Source organism: Ailuropoda melanoleuca, chromosome 12 (assembly GCF_002007445.2).
Source record: "Ailuropoda melanoleuca isolate Jingjing chromosome 12, ASM200744v2, whole genome shotgun sequence".
In the NCBI taxonomy this organism is placed as follows: Eukaryota; Metazoa; Chordata; class Mammalia; order Carnivora; family Ursidae; genus Ailuropoda; species Ailuropoda melanoleuca.
This window is the reverse complement of record NC_048229.1, coordinates 26612531-26631263: the sequence shown is the minus strand read 5'-3', so window position 1 is coordinate 26631263 and position 18733 is coordinate 26612531. Positions and strand designations below refer to the sequence as shown.

Here is an 18733-nt window from a genome sequence, read left to right as displayed (position 1 = left end):
TGATGCGGCAGCATTTCCACTCCACACCCCACGAGGTGGGAAAGTGTACTGGTCTCATGGAGGTGGAACGGGAGGGAGCAAATATTTCCTGAAGAATCCACCACAGTTCTCTTTTCCCTTGGTTTTGCCAATCTTACCTTTTCATCTTGGAGGTTTTGTTTTAAAATGGACCCAGGGTCCTATTGTTATTCAGCTTCAAATAACTGTGAGGCATTTCCTTCTGTTCCTTGAGTCATCCTTTCCTCTGCCACGTTCTTTTGTCTTTTACCCAGCGTTTTGCTTGCTTTTTTCCCAATGTGATTACACAGTTGCCATATTATTTTAACACATAAGCTCGGGAACCGAGGGACAGGGGGTAGCCATATTCAACCATCAAATGAAACTGAGAAGTTCACATGGTCTGGAAAAACCTGGAAGCTGGAGTCTCCACCCTATCAAAAATCACAAGTTGGGGGCGCCTGGGTGGCACAGTGGTTAAGCGTCTGCCTTCGGCTCAGGGCATGATCCTGGTGTTATGGAATCCAGCCCCACATCAGACTCCTCTGCTATAAGCCTACTTCTCCCTCTCCCACTCCCCCTGCTTGTGTTCCCTCTCTCGCTGGCTGTCTCTATCTCTGTCAAAGAAATAAATAAAAAATCTTAAAAAAAAAATCACAGGTTGATGATACTGTTACGTGTATTAGAATTGGAAGGGGCGGGGAGCCTGGGTGGCTCAGTCAGTTAAGCGTGGGACTCTTGGTTTCAGCTCAGGTCATGATCTCAGGGTCATTGGATTGAGCTCCGCTTGGAGCTCTGTGCTCAGCAGGGGAAGTCTGCTTGTCTCCCCACCTCTCCTTCTGCCCCTCCCCTGCTTGCATGCACACACACTCTCTCTCAAATAAATACATAAATCTTAAAAAAAATTGGAAGGGGCTTCTTAAAGTGTCTGGTGTGACCACCCCATTCCCCATTGTTCACATTTTCACATGGAGGAACTTCAACCATTTAGTGTTTTTCTCCTGGCCTCTCCACCTCTCCCAGGGGCTGGAGGACAATTTGCCAGATCGGATGGGCATCGTGGCTGACTCCAGCTCTCCCTCTCTCAGAGCCAGCCTGCCCAGTGTCTGGCCTGCTGCACCCAAGGGAAGGCCTGTGCTTGTCCAGTGCTGCCTGTGACCAGATAGGCAAGCATGTCTAATGCTGGGGTGAGGTAGCAGCAAGACTAAAGACATTTCCTCTGATCAGCGCTAATAGTAATAAAGGTGATACTTGATCTTCGATTCTGGAATCCTGTAGCTACGTTTCGATTTATCCTGAATTTGGGAAGAAGCGTGAAAATAAATGGTCCCTCCCAAATCCCAGGAGTACAATTCCACACGAGAGGAATTCGTCTCCATCAAATGGGGCTTGGAACCAGAATGCGGAAGAAGCACAGCTTTGTCTGAAACCTGGCTTTGTGAACCTTTTGCCCACGGTTCAACCACCCTGGGCTCGGATTCCTCATCTGAAAAACGACACTGGCCAGGAGCCTTGGTTGCAAATGAAACCTACTTTAGCTAAACTGACAAGGAATTTATGAAAGGAGATGAAGCCTGTCTCACCGCCCAAACTCAGAAGGCTCGAGAGGGCTTGGTGCTTTGTAGGTGGAACAAGGCCCACGTCCAAGGCCCAGGGACACAGAGCCCTCAGTGCACCTGCTCCCACCTTCTCCCAGCACCGGTGCTCCAGAGGCCCCACGGTGCCTTCCGATTGGCTGAACTGAAGTCACATGACACTCCCCTGCATGGGATGCTGGGAAATAACATGGCTTCCGCCTTATGGCAGACAGCCTGTGCACCGGGGGGTGGGGGTTCTTCAAATGGAGCAGCTGGAGACAATGGGTGAGCCAAAAGGGGGATGGGTGTCCTCTACCCTCCCTGTCAAGAGAGGCTGAGAAGAAAAGACACGACGGCTTTGGATTTTAGAAAGCTTCACATTTATGTCCAGGCTCCGCCCACTGCCGGCTCCTCCATGGCTCCCTAGGTCCCCTAAGATCGTGCCCCTCCCACCCAGCACCCTCCACGGGAGGTGACGAAGGCCACAATGAAGGAGCTGGAGGAGGAGAAACACCTTTATTGAAGAACAGTGTGGACACAGAAGGGGGAACGCAGTGAGAGTGTGAGGGGTGGGGTCCAAGGAGCCGGCGCCTTCCTCAGCGCCCCTTATAGGGGCTGAGCAGAGACGGGCAGGCATGCCCTGGCCGCGCACCAAAAGGCCCTGGTCTCCCTTGGGAGGCAGGATGCCTGGGTTCCCACGGAGAGGGAGTAGTAAGCCACCAGGTTTCACCGATCCATGCTGTCATCCGTCGGGCTGGAGAAACAGGTCTGTAGCAGCTTTTCGCAGAACTCCAGCTCCTCCTGGTTTGGGGGGACAAGAGTGGGAGCCCTGAGTGCACAGCGGGCCCCTATTTCCAGCAAGCTCTGCACCCAGAGATGGCTTCTCTTCCCTCCCAGCAGAAGCCTGCCCCAGAAGCCTCCCAGGGTTCCCTGACTTCAGCTGAGGTCCATGGCTCACTGTTTTCTCTTCTCACCTGTGCCTGGATTACAGCACTAGAACGAGGTTCTCCCAGGGCCATCTCACCCCACTGGTCTGTCCTCACCTCAGCCCCTTGGGCTCTTTCTAACTACCAGGTATGACCGACCCCTACTAATTCCCACTTAAAATTAAAACCCCTTCCATGGGAATAAGTCTCAGAAGCCAAGAAAGAAGCACTCATAGATGGCACCACATGAACATAAAAGAAGCCAGAAACAAAAATGAAAGAAAAACAACAATTTGGGGTGAAAATTTGCAACTCGTCAGAAAAGGCTAACATATTTAATAGTTCAAGAACTTTAATAAATCAACTGCAAAAACCACCACCCAGAAGATAAATGGACAAAGGAATATGAATGAGCAGTTCACAAGAAAGGAAAGCTGTCCAACTATACTCACAGGAGAAGGGCAAAGTAAACTGGACTAGAATACTATTCACCAATCAGCTTGAAAAGAAAAAAAAGTCAAATGGCTTGAGGTCCCCTTGGGCACTCTCATGGGTGGACCATCAACTGTTTCAACCTATAAAGAGCGACTTGGCAATACCTAGCAAAAATGGCCCTTAACTCTGTAACTTCACCTTTAACCTACCTTACCCCAGCTTTCCCCTTTCTGGCAATTGCTCTATAGACATACTCATATATATAAAGAAACATAGGTAAAGGGTTATTCCTTTAGCAGAGTTGATAGCAGCAACCAGCGTGTCCATTAAGAGGGGTCATGACCTGAAAGAATCAACCTACCTTGCAGCTACAAAAGGAAACAGGAAAAAGCCATGACCACCAACACAGTACGCTCCCTCTGCACTCCTCCCTGACATGGTATGAAAGGGAATGAGGCACGGAGCTGAAAAGTGGTCAGGACAGGTAGATTTTCCACAAAAGGGAGAGAGGAAGAAGAGAAGAGTTTATATGCCCATTTGCTTGTGTGCACAGACTATCTTAGGGAGGCCACGCAGGGAACTGGGGGAGGTACTAGGTGGTTAGGGACAGGGGCGGCAGGGAGACTTTTCACTGTTTACCCTCCTGTGCATCTTGAATTTTGAACCACGTGACCACAGGACCTTTTCACGAGAAAGCATTCATGAAATTTTAAATTTACCTACAAAAATACTTACGAAAGAGGGCCAAGTCATGACAGAATCACCTTACAGAATACCACGCCAATTGCATTATTCAATATGATGAAATTAAAGCAGACCTCAGGGCGCCTGGGTGGCTCAGTCAGTTCGGCATCTGCCCTCAGCTCAGGTCATGATCCTGCGGTCCTGGGACTGAGCCCTGTGTCTCGCTCAGCAGGGAGTCTGCTTATCCCTCCCCTCTGCACCCCCCCTCTACCCTCTGCTCATGCTCTCTTTCTCTCTCAAATGAATAAATAAGATCTTTAAAAAAAAAAATTTAAAGCAGACCTCTATTTAAGTATCTGGAAAGATTTCCAAGGCACACACAGGCACACAGGAAAGAAGGCCATGTGAAGAGACTGGAACAGCGTATCGATATACAAGGAATGCCAGCAACTACTAGCAGCTGGAAGAGGAAGGACTCTTCCCTAGAGCCTTCAGAGGGAGCACGGCCCTGCTGACACCTTGACTTCAGACTCCTAGTCCCCAAAACTGTGAGAGGATGCATTTCTGTGCTAGGCCACCCTGTCTGTGGTAGCGTTACAGCAGCTGTCGGAAACGAACGCAGCACCTTACCGAAAATATCACGGCCCAGCCTCCTCTGTCCCCTCACAGGTTGTCTCCTTCACCGTAGTTATAACTTCCTGCTGTCACACTATACGTGACAGAACGTTAAATTACACAGATACAAACACGGCATGTATGACACATGCACACAGACTAGGTATGTATTTGTAAATCCATACTTCTATGTGTTTGTCTGCCATGTTTCTCTCTCACCCCTGGGCCCCATGAGAACCGAGGCTGGATCCTTCTGCTCCTCCCCAAATCCCTGGCGCCCAGCTCAGGGCATGGCGCGTGGGTGAGCCGCCCCTGACAGACGGAGGGACAGAAGGATGAGGTTTCCACAGGTGTATTCACATGTCTAAACTTCTCGCATGGCAGACTTCCAATAAGTGGAGTTTATTATATGACAATTACACCCCAACAAAGCTGTGAAAGTTTTTAGAAGAAAAAAGAAAAAAGGAGTGTTGGTCAGTCTGCACGAGGCCTCCCTCAGCAGAAGGGTCCTGCCCAGGGTCTGGCACACCAGCAGTTCAGGGAACGAATGTGCCAATACAGCAAGCGACAGCTGACACGCTCCCCAGCCGAAACCCCAGCCCAGGCCAGGTTGGGACCGAAGGACCCCACAACCCACGGGCGTGTATTTCCATGGGTCGCTGTGATGGGGTCGGGGCGAGACCTGGGGGTGGACAGCGTGGCTCTCCCGGCCATCCCTGCTCCTCACTCCCCGCGCCTCTCTGGAAACGCGCGACAGCGTCAGGAGGAATGGACTCCGTAGAACAGGTGTCTCGGGAAGCGGCACGTTGCTCAGCTTTGCTGAAGCGCCAACACCTGGGCTGCACTTCACCATCGGTCAGCTCACCCAGTCATCTAGATAACTGAACAACTATATGAATACTCATTGTTGCTCTTTATGCCTCGTGACTGGTGATCTGATTATCTGAGTTATCACTCATCTGTGACTGAGCTATTTAAATATCTAATGAGCTGCTATTTATCACTTGTTACTTATTAATTAAACATCTGAGTTGTTTATCTGTTACTCATTATCTACTTAATTAAACTTATTTTTTATTTAATTAAATACTTAATTGGTTGCTTTTATCACTGACTTATTTATCAAATAGTTATTAAATATCTGGTAGGATGTACACACTTCTGAAATTTGCATAACAAATAAATGACTTCGTTAACCCCTTCAAACACGCCAAGCTCCTCGTTCCCTGCCGGCCTGTGGCGCTCACACAGCACGAGGCACGTGTGGGGGCAGGAAGCAGCTGCCGCATGGCTGGTGGAAGAAGCACGTGAGCGAAGAGACGCGTGTACGGCGCAGAGCGCAGAGGGCCTGGCGGCCGTACCTGGTACTCCTCGTGCTGCTGCAACAGCTGACAGCGGTGGCGGAGCAGCTCCTCCAGGCCCAGATCGGGCTCCCGGCACTCCCGCACGCCCTGGGGGAAGTCTGTCACCAGGCTGCGGGGACAGGAGAGCAATCCTTGGGACCGCCCTCTGCACAGGGCCGCCCCCACCCCTGCCACTGCTCCCCCAGCAGCCTCGGGAAGACGGTTCCCTGCACTGGGCCTCAGTTTCCCCGTCTGCAGTACACACCTCAGGTGGCCCCCACCCCACCCCACCCCAGGGCCTATGAGACAAGGCGCCTAGCAAAGAGCCTGGCCTGGAGCCCACTCTGCATGCCGGAGCGGCCACCTGCTCGAGCGACTGCTCCGTTACGTCATCTTTTCCAGACACTAATCTGCTGGTCCTCTGTGCGGGAGAGCGGGGTCAGAAAGACTCTCCTCTCCTCCCAGGCTGCTGGGTCAGCCCCCAACATGTGAGGAAACAAATGCTCAGGGAGGGCCAGCATAAGGATTCCTGCCCTCTCCATGGGAAAGGCCCAAAGTCCTGAATCCTGGAGGGAAGGAGGCTGGCGGGCTGGAGCCCAGTGGTGTCAGCCTGAGAGGTGGGGGCGCATGCCCCGGGCCTCGTCCTCTCAGAGGCCCCAGCATACCTGCACAGGGCTCCAAGCACATGCTCATGGAAGGGGCTGTGTTCTGTCCGGATCAGGGCCACCAGCTGCTGGACCATCCCCATGGAGCACAGGGTCCCTGGGGGAAGGGTCTTGGGGGTCAGAGGGGCCATCCACACCCCTCTCCCAGGCATTCCCCTCCCCCCGCCCTCCCTTGGGGATCATCCCTGGGCCCCCTGCCCTGGCCGCCCCACCTTTGTGTTCGGGGTGGCCCACCAGCAGGTTCTGCAACAGGAACGCCGACTTGACCTTGAGCTTTTGCACCTGCTGCTGCATGGCCCGCATCAAGACGGAGAAGCCATCCAGGCGAAGGAACTGCAGCAGCCCGGCCTCCTGCTCCCGGACCAGGCCTGGGGGGAGGCGAGAGAGAAGCCGGGGCCTCGAGGTCACCCTCACCACCCTCACCAGAATCATCACCACCCCTCACCACCATCACTATCAACTTCTAGGGGCCTGAACTTCATAGGCTTTATCTTTTAAGCATTTTTTGTACTGAGATGTAATTAATGTAAGCTGTTAGAAGAAAACTCTGCCTCATCCCTCCCACATCCCGCTCTGGCTCTTGGTCCCTCTGGGGAACTGAGTCTCACTGTCTACCCTTTGTGGCCGAGCAACCCAAGGTCTGTCTGTCCATCTGTCTCCCCAGTTTTGGACATGACTTTCCAGATGCCACCCACTCCAGGACTCTTTCTCTCACTCTCGCCAAGATTCCTTTCCAGCCTCCCTGTTCTCTTCCCAGGGCCACCATAACACAGGAAATATATATTCGGTCTCTGCCCCCATTCCTGACACAAAGTTCTTAAAACCCGTGGAATTTCCTGGGTGATGGGAGCATCTTTTGTTCCGGTGAGGGGGCTCTGGGTGGGCTCCTGGATGGGGTTTACTTACCAGAAATACCAAAGCCATGATTAGAAACTTGGAACTTCCAGCCCCACCTCCCAACCTCCAGAGACAGGAGAGGGACGGGAGTGGAGTTAACGATCCATCATGCCTCCATGAGAAAGCCTCCATAAAAATCCCAACACGGTGGGGTTCAGAGAGCTTCTGGGTTAGTGACACATGCGCGTGTCAGGAGGAGGCGCGTCCCAACTCCTCAGGGACAGAAGCTCCTGTGTTCGGGACCCTTCTAGACCTCGTCCTAGGCACTTCTTCATCTGGCTCTTCATCTAGCCACTAAACACCTGTACTTCCCTGAGTTCTGTGAACTATTCTAGCAAATTATCAAACCTGAGGAGGGGTCATGGAACCGCCCAATACAGAGCCAGTAACAAAGAAATACAGGAAGCCCCCAATTTTTTTTTTTAAGTTAAACCCTACACCCAACGAGGGGCTCGAACTCACGACCCCGAGATCAAGAGTTGCATGGTCTGCAGACTCAGCCAGCCAGGCGCCCCCAGAAGGCCCAAACTTTCGATGGCTGTCTGAAGCAGGGGCCGTCTCGTAAAACTGAGCCGTTAACCTGTGGAGGTCTGCCAACCCCCGGGAGTCAGTGTCAGAATGGAAGAGAACAGGACTGTAGAACACCCGGCTGGTGTCCAGAGAGCTGGAAAACAGGTCGTCTGTAAACCCCCAGACATTCGGCGTCACAAATGTCGGGAGTGGAAGAAACAGGTTCTCCTCCAGCTTCAAACAGAGAATCATGGGGCTGCCGTAGGGCCCAGCAATTCCAATCCCCGGTGTGCAAACCCAGGAGAAAGGAGAACACACGTCCATGCAGAACCTTGCCCACGTGGTTCACAGCAGCACTATTCACACAGCCAGAGGTAGACACCGCCTGATGTCCCACTGAGCAACTGATGAACGGATAAACCAAACATGGCCCCTTCATAAATGACTTATTATTCAGCCATAAAAAGGCATGAGGCGTCAGTACAGGCTATAAATGCAGATGAACCTGGAAAACATGACGCTCAGTGAAAGAAGCCAGACACACAAGGCCACGTGGTGGACACGTCCAGAGCAGGCAAAGCCATGGAGACGAGAAGCAGACTGGTGGCTGCCGGGGGCCGGACGGAGGGGGTGAGGAGGGACTGCTAACCGGAATGCGGCTTCTTTTGGGAGTGATGGAGATGTTCTGGAGTTAGACAGTGATCATCGCCACGGCACAACCGAGCGAATGTGTTAAATTGTAGTTTAAAAGGCTGAACTGCATGGCCTGTGAATTGTATCTCCATAAAGCTTATTTAAGAAGTCCAGTGGGGGCGCCTGGCAAGGCACACACACAGATGGGGGCCCAGCACATGGTTAAGAACATTGCCTGGGCTCAAACCCCCCATCTGCATGACCTTGCAGGGTGCCCCGGGCTCTCCCCTAGGCGACCTGACCTGGTCCTTCCTCCATGTGGATCCAGTCTCCCTGCCTCAGAGGCTGTGTGTGTGGACTAAACAAGTTAACGCTCGCACAGGGCTTGGCGTGGGGCCTGGCAGAGAGAGTGCCCCACAGGCGTTGGCATCATCCCCGTCCTGGCACCTGTTCCCCGGGAGGCAGCATGAGTGAGAGCCACTGGTATCTCTAACGGGGGGAGACCGGGGTGCCGCTCGACACCCACCACGCACAGGCGGGCCCCCTCCTCACCACGAGGAACTCGACAGTGCGGAGGCCGAGGACCCTGATGTGCGTGAAGCACTTAAGTTGAGCGGGGCTCCCGTGTCATCCGGATCCAGCTCTCTGACTAGCGAGGGGTTGGCCAGCTCACCACCCCATCCCCAGGACCCCGCGCAGAGTCTTCAGGGGCAATGGGAATAAATGAACAAATACAGCCCCTCTCCGTCTGCCCCTCTCCGGCTGCCCCAGACACTCACAGGAGATGGCGAAGAGGGCCTTCACGCGTACCAAGTCGCAGGCGTCCCGGTCCAGCAGCCGCAGCAACTTGCGCAGAGCGCCCAGGCCCAGCACCTGCTCCTGGATGGCCGCCACGTTCTGGCTGCACGTGCCGATGAGCTCCGCCGCCCGCCACCGCAGCCCGGCAGGCCCTGCCTCCAGGTACCGGCCCACCAGCAGGTGCATGCCTGACAGCTGGCAGAAGTCTGTGCCAGACAGAGGGGAGATGAGAGTCCAGGTGGTAAGGGCTGAGCTCTGCACCCCCCTCCAAAATTCACATGTTGAAGCCCCAACCCTCAAGTGCCTCAGGATGTGACTGAATCTGCAGATAGAGCCTTTTAAGAGCTCCTCCAGGTAAAGTGAGGTCATCGAGGAAGGTACTACTCCTGGTGGTAAGACTGCCGTCCTTCTAAGAGGACATCAGGACACAAACAGGCACACGGGGAAAATCATGTGAGGACACAGGGAGAGGGCGGCTGTCTGCAAACCAAGGAGAGCGAGCCCAGGAGAAACCAGCCCCACCCACACCAGGATCTCAGACTTTCAGCCTCCAGAGCCATGAGAAAGTACATTTCGGTTTCAGCCCTCACACACGAATACAGCAGCTGAGGCTGGAGGGGCAGGCTGGCTCCCAGGGGAACCTGCCTCAAGTGTGGGCTCTGTCAAGCGCCCAACCAGGGGTCCCTCCAAGGCCAGCATGTCTCAAAAATGCCAGCATTTGGGGGATTAGGGTCCCGGACTCCAGCCCACTAGATGCCAGTACTGACCCCTAATCTTTGTGACAATCAGAACATCCCTAGACCAGGGCTCGGCACACTACAGCCCACCACCTGCTTTCGTAAAAAAAAGTGGTACCAGTGAGCTTGACAGTTCCTCAATAAGTTAGACACAGAATTATCACAGGTCCACTGCTACGTAAATATCCCAAACCCCAGAAAGCAGGGACTCCAACACATACTCGTACCAAAGCTCACAGCAGCATTCTTCTTTTTTTTTTTTTTAAAGATTTTATTTATTTATTTGACAGAGATAGAGACAGCCAGCGAGAGAGGGAACACAAGCAGGGGGAGTGGAAGAGGAAGAAGCAGGCTCATAGCGGAGGAGCCTGATGTGGGGCTCGATCCCATAACGCCAGGATCACGCCCAGAGCCGAAGGCAGACGCTTAACCGCTGTGCCACCCAGGCGCCCCAGCAGCATTATTCTTTTTTTTTTTTTTTTNTTTGTTTTTATTTATTCGACAGAGATAGAGACAGCCAGCGAGAGAGGGAACACAAGCAGGGGGAGTGGGAGAGGAAGAAGCAGGCTCACAGCAGAGGAGCCTGACGTGGGGCTCGACCATAACGCCGGGATCACGCCCTGAGCCGAAGGCAGACGCTTAACCGCTGTGCCACCCAGGCGCCCCCCAGCAGCATTATTCTTAATAACCAAAGGGGGAAAGGACCCAAATGCCCATCAGCGGAGAACGGACTGACAACATGTGGAGTATTAGCCATATGAAGGAATAAAGCTCCAACACAGGCTACAACATGGGAGAACCTCAAACACATCACACTCAGGGAAGCCAGTCACAAGAGTTCACATGTTCTATGACTCCACTCACATGAAACATCCAGAGAAGACACATTCACACCGTCAACGACTATGTCACGCCCCTCCACAGGAAAGGGGAATGCCGTCCTTTTATCAGCTCCTCAGCATTTAGAACAAAACCCACAGCACCTACTTTAGCCTGTGAGGCCCTGCACACCCAGTGTCACCTCCTACCTCTTGCCCCTCACTCACTGCACTCTGCCACGCTGGCCTTACTGCAGTTCCCGCACATACCAGACAGGTTCCCACCTCAGGGCCTTTGCACTGGCCATTCCCTCTTCCTATGAGAGCTGATCTGATAACCCACTCACTCACTTCAGGTCTCTAATCAAATGGCACCCCTTGGGGAGGCCTTCTCTGACCATGCCACCCAGAACCACCTCCTCACTCATTTTAAGGAGCGACAGTGCGTTCCCAAGATACTAGGGAGAAATGACCAGTTTTGGAGAATGTCAGAGAGAATGACCTGCTGTCAGGCTGGTGGGGTGAGAGGAGGTCCCCTCCTGATGGCAAGGGGACCCAGCAGGAAGACAGGGCAGTCTCATCTGGGGCCTGAGTTGGAGCCAGACTAGAGAGGGAGAAGCTGAAGGCTGGCAGGGTGGGGAAGAGGCCGAAGGTGTGGTCCCCGAGAGAAACGACAAGAGCTGAGCCACAGCAGGACACGGGGCTGAGGAGGAGGGAAAAGAAAGAGGGAGACCAAGGGGCAGCCGCGGGTGGGCCTGGGTGTACCTGCAGCATTGTCCATGTTTTCACACAGGTCGGCCAGCAGCTCCAGGGCCCCCTCGCGCTCCTGCTGGTCGGCGGCCAGTTCAGCCTCAGCAGCCAAGGAGGGTATAGGCTGGGACAGCACTCGAAGGCAGTTCTTCATCTGCTCGACTTCCTCCCGCTGGCCCCGGAAGGCAGCTGACATAGCCTCCTGCAGCCACTGACGCCTCTGGAGTATAAAACAAGGAACGAAGGGTGGGGGAAAGAAGCAAACCTCCATCAATAATGAATTCATGAATAACACTTGTTACTCATAACAGCCAACATCTGAGAGCTCACTGTTCCTTCAATCAACAGACACCTACTGACTATCTTCCCCACTGACAATTTTCTAGGTACAAGATTTACAGAGAGACTACCTATGGGGTGTGAGAGAAGGGACTCTCAGGTCTGTCCAGAGCAACCAGCAGCCAATGGGGAAACGGTACGAGAAGCAGGTATGGAGCAGGAGATTAGAGCTCATTTTCCACCACATCAAGTTCGAGGGATTTATTATGCACCCAAGGTAAACTATTGAGTAGGCTGCCTGAAGCTCAGGGAGGAGGTCCAGCCTAGACCTGGCTTTGTCAACCCTGGCACTACGGACACTCTGAGCTGGAGAGTTTGGCCAGGGCAGGGCGGGGTGAATGCCAATGTCCTGCACACGGTAGGACGTCAGGCAGCATCCCTGGTCTCTACCCACTAGATGCCAGTAGCCCACCCCCCGACCCCAAGTGGGACAACGAAACATGTCTCCATGCGTTGCCAAATGTCCCGAGGGGGATCAGATCAGAACCACTGGTCTAGAGACGTAAACTCGAGAGTCGTCAGGGTAAAGTGTCAACACGGTATGAGACCACAAAGGAAGTGAGCAGAAGTAGGGAAGAGAAGAGCCCTAGGGTGTGCCATCATTCAGAGGCTGGGGAATGAAGAAGAGCCAGTGAGTGAGGATGAAAACCAGGACACTGTGTTGTTCTAGAAACCAAACGAAGAAAGAGATCAAGGAGGTGGCCAGTAATCAAATGCTGCCTATTAGGTCAAGTAAGATGACAGCTGAGAGCTGGCCATTGAATTTTATTTTTCCGCCGGGCCTAGTAGTGCTCATATACTGGCTCTGTAGTCACAGTCCTGGATACATTTGGGCGAGATGTTCATCTTTCTGTGCCTGTTCCTACCTCATTGTCCTAAAGGTTCAATGACATCATGGATGTCCTGGGTTAGCACGATGTTTAATTCAGTGGAAACACAGTCGCAAACTAAACACATATAACAGATATCGCTACTCATCTCCAAGACAAGCTTCTGAATGTTACTGTCATGCCCACTTCACAGACGAGAAAACTGAGGCCCAGAAAGGTTGTGACATGCCAAGGTCACACATTAGGTCATCCACAAAGCCTGAGGTCACACCTAAGTCTTCATGAGAACAGCCTGCTGCCTGCAGGAGCCCTGCCTCCATACCCGGCGCTGTGTGGATCCTCAGAAATACCCTATGAAGTACCGCTACTACTCTTATTATCACCATCAGCTTGCAAATAAAGACCTTGCTCTGGGGCACCTGGGTGGCTCAGTCGGTGAAGCATCTGCCTTTGGCCCAGGTCATGATCCCAGGGTCCTTGGATGGAGCCCCACGCTGGGCTACCTGCTCAGCAGGGTGTCTGCTTCTCCCTCTCCCTCTGCCCTTCCCCAATGCTTGCACATGCTCTATCTCAAATAAATAAATAGAATCTTTAAACAAACAAACAAAAAAGACCTAGCTCCTCAGAAAGATGAAGCGATATGCCCAAGGTCACACAGCTGGATATTGCTGAAACTAGGTCCTCCTGGCTCTGAGAACGCTCCCTCCTCCTTTTTACCGCGAAGCTACTCTGCATCGCAGCTCTGATCTTCAGTCTACAATAACCCACCCAGCACAAATACAGCGTACCACTCTGCCTTCACCCCTGGACTCCGCCCCTGCCCAGGGCACCCCCTCCCCCCACTTCGTTGGGTCCCCACCTTTACCTCCTCACTCATGGGTTCTGGAGGGGGGTCTGGTTCCTCCGAGCCCGCCGTGATAGCCATCTGCAGCAGGCCTTGGAGGTTTCGCGGTGGCGGAGGATGGCCTGAGTTCCCCGCCGAGGAGCCGCCGCCCCCTGATGAGCAACCCTGGGAGGCTGGGGGCAGCGCCAGAGGGAGGCGGCTGCCCCCCGAGCCTTGGTCCGCCATGGGCTGTTAGTGAAGGGAAGAATGTGTCTGGGGTAGGGGGTGGTCACCGCTGAGGTAGCTCTGGCGTCCTAACGGGTCGACTCCTGGGGGTCTGCTGAGAAGGTGACGTGTTAGGGGAGCTCCGAGGCCCCTATGACCCCAAACCACTCTACCCGCACCCACCTTAACCACAGCCCCCTCTCCTTCCTCCATACCGACGGGACCCTTCCCCAAAGTCTCAAGCCCCTCCTACCTCCCTTCGCAACAGGCCCCACCCACTCCACCTAGCAACCCAGCAACCCCTCCCCCATCACCACTAAATGCTTTCCCGTATCTTAGCAACCCCACTGCCCTGCCTCCATAGCAACAAGTCCTCCCTTTGGACGTCTTAGCAACAAATCTCCTCCTTCCTCTCCAAAGAGGGGAGCCAAAGCGGGGCGGACCTCACTTCCCCGGGCCTCACCTTTCCCGGGCCTCGAGTCGCCGCCGCTACTAAAGGCAGAGTCGCCCGCACCTGACTCTGATGGGCGCCGCCATCTTGACCGGAAATGCGCCAGTCTCGCCCGGAAGTTCCCGGAGTAACTCCCAACCTGGGGCCGTACCTGAGGCCGAGGCCGCGTGCCAGGCTCTGAAGCCCTAACCTGACCGGATACAGCGCTCGGCCCCGCCCCCTGACCACGCTCAGCTCCTCCCCCGATCCGGATCCTGCCCCTTAATGAGCTCCACCCCCTCGACCTCCCTGCAAGCTCCACCCCCGCCTTGGCACACGCCCCGCCCCCGCGGTCTAGCCCCGCCCCTCTGGGCTCCGCCCACATCCATGTCCCCGCCCCTCCCTGCTACCTCAGGCTCCGCCCCTGTTCTAGGCCTTTCGGCCCCTCCCAGCTTAACCCCCCCCTAAGCCCCGCCCCGTGCTGGTGAGCGGATCGCTCCCCGTTAGGCCCCACCCTCTTCTTGCAGGTCTTGCAGGTCCCTCATCCTCGGGCCTTTCCCGCTCCACCTGGACCCCTACCCCATCTTTTACTGGAGCGCTGGGTGCTCATTCCTCATATCTGATGTAACCACCTTTGGCCCACTTCTCCCCTCCCTTGGCCTCAGTTTCCCCAGTCGTCAAAGGGGGCTACCTGATTCCTGCTGTAGCTCCTCGGCAAACACCTGTTATGACCCCGGGTCTCCCCTTGGAGTCCTCCCGGAGTCCTGCCGGGTGCTCGGGAGGGGATTCTGGAAGGCCAAAGCTGAAGCAAAATGCCCAGGAGAGGGCTTTGGGAAGCTTACCGACTCCGTGCACGGCATTTGGGGTTCAGGTCTGGGAATGTGCCTGGTCTGTACAGGTGTTTGCCTTGAGCTGGGCTTAAAGAAACCCTGGTTCTAGTCTTTATTAGAGGCCCAGCCCCACCAGGAGAAGGTTGTACTCACTCTCAGGGGGACCCACTGCTAGGCCTGGGGTGTGCCAGGTTATATTTGGGGCAGAAATAGGAAGATAACATAAAAGCAGTGTGCCCAGTGGGCGGTGTTTGTAGCACTGACCAGAATAGCTCTCGGACAGGGGTCTGGGCTCCTACCCCCACCCCCTGTACTCTGTTATATTAGTTTTCTATTGCTGCCTTCAAATTATGAAAAATTGGGTGGCTTAAAACAACACAGAGTTATTATCTTACAGTTCCGGTGATCAGAAGTCCAAAACAGCTCTTACTGGGTTAGAGTCAAGGTGTGAGCAGGGCTGTGCTCCTTCTGGAAGCTCTGGGAGAGGATCTGCTTCCTGCCTCTTCTGGCTGCTAGAGGCCACCCACGCTCCTGGGCTTGTGGCTGCATCACTTTGGCTTCTGCTTCCGTCATCATCCCATGTCCTCCTCTGACTTTCCTGCCTCCCCCTCAGAAGGGCCTCTGTGATTACATTTAGGGCCCACCCAGATAACCAGCATCCTCTTCCCATCTCAAGATCTTCAATCATATCTGCAAAGTCCCTTTTGCCATATAAGGTGATACATGCCCCGATTCAGGTGATTAGGATGTGGGCATCTCTCGGGACTGTTATTCAGCCTACCATACTTATATACACCTCTGTACGAGTCCGTTTAGGTTATTTACCACATGTTACGATGCATAATACCATGTCATATATGTATATATCTCAAATGTAATTGTATGTAACATTATATATGTTAATATATGTATAACATAATGGTGGCCCACATTAAAACTCCCCAGGTATCCTATAAAAGCCATAATCCGTCAATGACCTTATAAGTAGGGTGACCATACAATTTTCCATGTACAGCGAGAGACTTGGGAATGGAGACCCCATTAATAATTACAGAATACCAGGCATATGGTTACCCTGCTTCTAAAGCTCTATATGATCTGCCTCTTCACTTCATTTTCTCTCTCTTCACCTCACTTGTTCCCCTCTGGCCACACAGGCCCTTCAATGGTCCACAACACACCAGGCACACTCTCACCACAGGGCCTTGGCACTTGCCATCCCCTGCATGGAAGGTACTTTGTCCACAGAGCTCTGACCCTCATTTTCCTTCAGTGTCCCCTCGCTGAAGAAGTCTTTCTTGGCACTGTATCAAAAATCATACTCCACACGTCGAATACTTCCTGTTCCCCTCCCTGCTGTAATCTGCTCTTTAGCACTGGCCTTGACTGTCAAACATACCGTATATTTTGCTTGTCTTGCTTATCCCTGCCTCATCCACCGCCATGAGAGCTCCACAGGGCAGGGATCTTTGTTGATTTGGTTCCCTGCTATCCCCTCGCCACTTGGACAACGCCAGCTCAGATGTGGCACTTAATGAAGGTTCATGGAATGAAGGTGGTTGACTAGGAGACTAGAAGCTCTTGGGTCCACTTTATAGGGGACTCGGGGATTAAAGGGGTGCCTAACACCGTTGGGTACCTCATACAGGGGAGTCCTGGATTATGTGGGGGTCTATCTGAGCACAGACCCATGGTTGTGCCACAGAGGGGATGTATAATTATATGGAAGCCCACATGAAGGTGGAGGAGACCCTATGATGGGCAAAGAGAATATTCAGGGGTCTAAAAAAATACACAGGGACCTGAGGGGGTTCTGGAAGTTTCTCTGTAGGAGCACTGAAGATCCTAAATGGAGATGTGGAACGAAGATGATCAGAGAACGTGCACCGGGCTGTGGGTGGATATGGATTCCCTGATGCTAGTGGGAAAAGGAGGCCTGGGTGGGCAGGCTTGGAGGCCTGGGGAAGCAGGGATGAGTCTTGGTTCAGCAATTCCCAGATTCTTTCCCTCGCTCTGCTTGTCACCCTCTTTCTCTGTCCCCATGTTCCCCAGCATGTGCCCTGCACCTGTATGTATACCACTGTTCTTATGAGGTCCCCCCTCGCCATAGCTCTCCCTCTCTGCATCTCTCTGTCTCTCTCCCTCCACCTGTCTATTCTTCCTGCACCCTGATCCCTTTCTATCTCTCTCCCACTTTTCTTTCTGCCCCTCTGTCCTTCTGTCTGTCCTTCTTCTCCCTGCACCTCACTCACCTCCACATGGTTCCCTCCCTGTCTCTGTCTCTCTGTTCTTCCCCATTTCTCTCCCCCACCTCCCTGTCTCTTTCCCCTCACCTATGTCTCTCCCCTTCCCCTTCACATCTGCGTTTCTGTACATCTCTCTCCATCCCTCTGGCCGGCTTTTTCCCTCTTTTTCCCTCCTCTCTGCCACTCCGCGTCCCTACTCTCTCCAGCTGGGGCCCTTCCTACGACTCTCTCCCATCTCCCTGTCTCTGTCTCTCCTGCTCTTCATCCCTCTCTGCTCTCCTGTCCCTGCCCACCTCTGCCCGGTTCCCTGCCTTGCGCCAGCGCTGTCTCTGGTTGTCTCCATCTCTCTAGCCAGCTGCCTCTTGTCCCCGTCTCTATGCCAGACTTCCTCTCCCTTTGTGTAGCTCCATCTCGGCCCCGGTCTCTTCCGCGTCTCTCTCCCTCGCCTTCCCTCCATCCTCTCTCCTCCTGCATCCCTCCATCCCTCCCTGCACCCTCCCACCTCTTCTCCATCCCTCCGGCGCCCAGGCCCGCCCCCTGCCCCCCGCTCCCNGACTCCCGGGGCCTGACCCCCCCGGGCCAGCCCCCCCTCCCCCAGCTCCGCGGCCCGCCGACTGGGGGGGGCCCAGCCCAGCCCCCTGGGGACCCCCGGAGAGGTGGGGGGCAGCCGGGGGGGCCGGGACGGAGCTGTCGCCGGCCCCCACCGGAGGGACGGGGCGACCTGCCGCAGGGGGGGCGGCCGGGGGGCCGGTCGGACCGGGACCAAGGGCACCATGTCGTCCGGGGCCAAGGAGGGGGGCGGGGGCTCCCCCGCCTACCACCTCCCGCACCCACACCCACACCCACCCCAGCACGCCCAATATGTGGGCCCCTATCGGCTGGAGAAGACGCTGGGCAAAGGACAGACAGGGGAGTCAGGGGAGGGGACACCTGGGGTGGGGGCAGGAGAGCTGGGGGGCAGAGGGCGGGACTCGTGGGTATTCAAAGAGCAGGGGCTGATCCCCCAGACCCCGGGGTCCCTCACAGAGAAGGGACTTGGGGTCCAGTCTGCTGGGTCCCCAGGATGGAGGGGGCTGGGGGATAGGACTTCTGGGGGGTAGGTGCCGAGGCCCAAAGGCTCCTGCCTCATGGGGGGCAGAAGTTGGAGGGGCTCCAGGGCCTCGGTGGGGAAGGGAGGCCAGCCTGCAGCAGGGGATCAGCCGGCACTGGGAGCTGAGGTCCTTGCTGCAGTATGCCGCGGGATGGGGGTGCACCCTGGGCAGCCGCTTCCCTCTGCACTGCTCTCTGGCTGAGGAGGGCCTCTGGCTCTCCTGGCAGGCTGTCCGGGTGACCAGCAGTGAGGGTAGGGTGATGGGGTCTGCAGCATTCTGCCCCTTCTCCAGCATGCTGGCTCAGTGTGGGGAATAGGAATGGACAGGTGGAAAGGTGGATCCGAGAGTCAAATCTCCCAGGAGTGGCTGTGGAATCAGGGGTCATCCTTTGCTGTTTCTAAGCACTGGCTCGAGCTGGGACCTCTTTCCTGCCAGGTGGAGGGTGGGTGGGTGTGAAGCAGGACCTGCACACCTGTGTCCTAGGCAGGAGGAGGTCCAGGGGTGGGCCGGGGATCTCTTGTGAAGCTGAGGGCC

At 54.7% G+C, this 18733-nt stretch overlaps 2 protein-coding genes across 3 annotated transcripts in view; one reads left to right on the top strand and one right to left on the bottom strand.

The window, feature by feature from the left end:
- Positions 1-2071: 2071 nt before the first annotated feature.
- On the bottom strand, positions 2072-14268 carry HSPBP1 (HSPA (Hsp70) binding protein 1). 2 transcript variants are annotated; one of them, XM_002926379.4, is made up of 8 exons: positions 14066-14268; positions 13420-13717; positions 11401-11605; positions 9062-9286; positions 6455-6610; positions 6243-6339; positions 5596-5707; positions 2072-2375 (listed from the first exon to the last, which is right to left on the bottom strand). In XM_002926379.4, exons 2-8 carry the CDS (start codon positions 13621-13623, stop codon positions 2301-2303), a joined length of 1074 nt encoding a protein of 357 aa, XP_002926425.1. In that variant the 5' UTR covers positions 13624-13717; positions 14066-14268; the 3' UTR covers positions 2072-2300. The 2 variants fall into 2 exon arrangements, with proteins under 2 accessions (XP_002926425.1, XP_011232093.1); XM_011233791.3 differs by having other exon boundaries at positions 13420-13714.
- Positions 14269-17667: 3399 nt separating this feature from the next.
- Positions 17668-18733, top strand: part of BRSK1 (BR serine/threonine kinase 1) — a 20167-nt gene continuing 19101 nt past the window's right edge. Inside the window, exon 1 of the mRNA XM_034672860.1 lies at positions 17668-18017. Within this exon, the coding sequence (XP_034528751.1) occupies positions 17882-18017 (136 nt within the window). The 5' untranslated portion in view covers positions 17668-17881. The remainder of the gene's footprint in view (positions 18018-18733) is intronic.

Excerpts from the sequence above, each read along its gene's own strand:
- HSPBP1 (XM_002926379.4), bottom strand. The coding sequence starts at position 13,623 with ATGGCGGACCAAGGCTCGGGGGGCAGCCGCCTCCCTCTGGCGCTGCCC. Across the intron at positions 9,287-11,400 it reads AAACATGGACAATGCTGCAG|ACTTCTGCCAGCTGTCAGGC; the intron begins GTACACCCAGGC and ends TGTCTGGCACAG. Across the intron at positions 6,611-9,061 it reads GGCCCTCTTCGCCATCTCCT|GCCTGGTCCGGGAGCAGGAG; the intron begins GTGAGTGTCTGG and ends GCCTCCCCCCAG.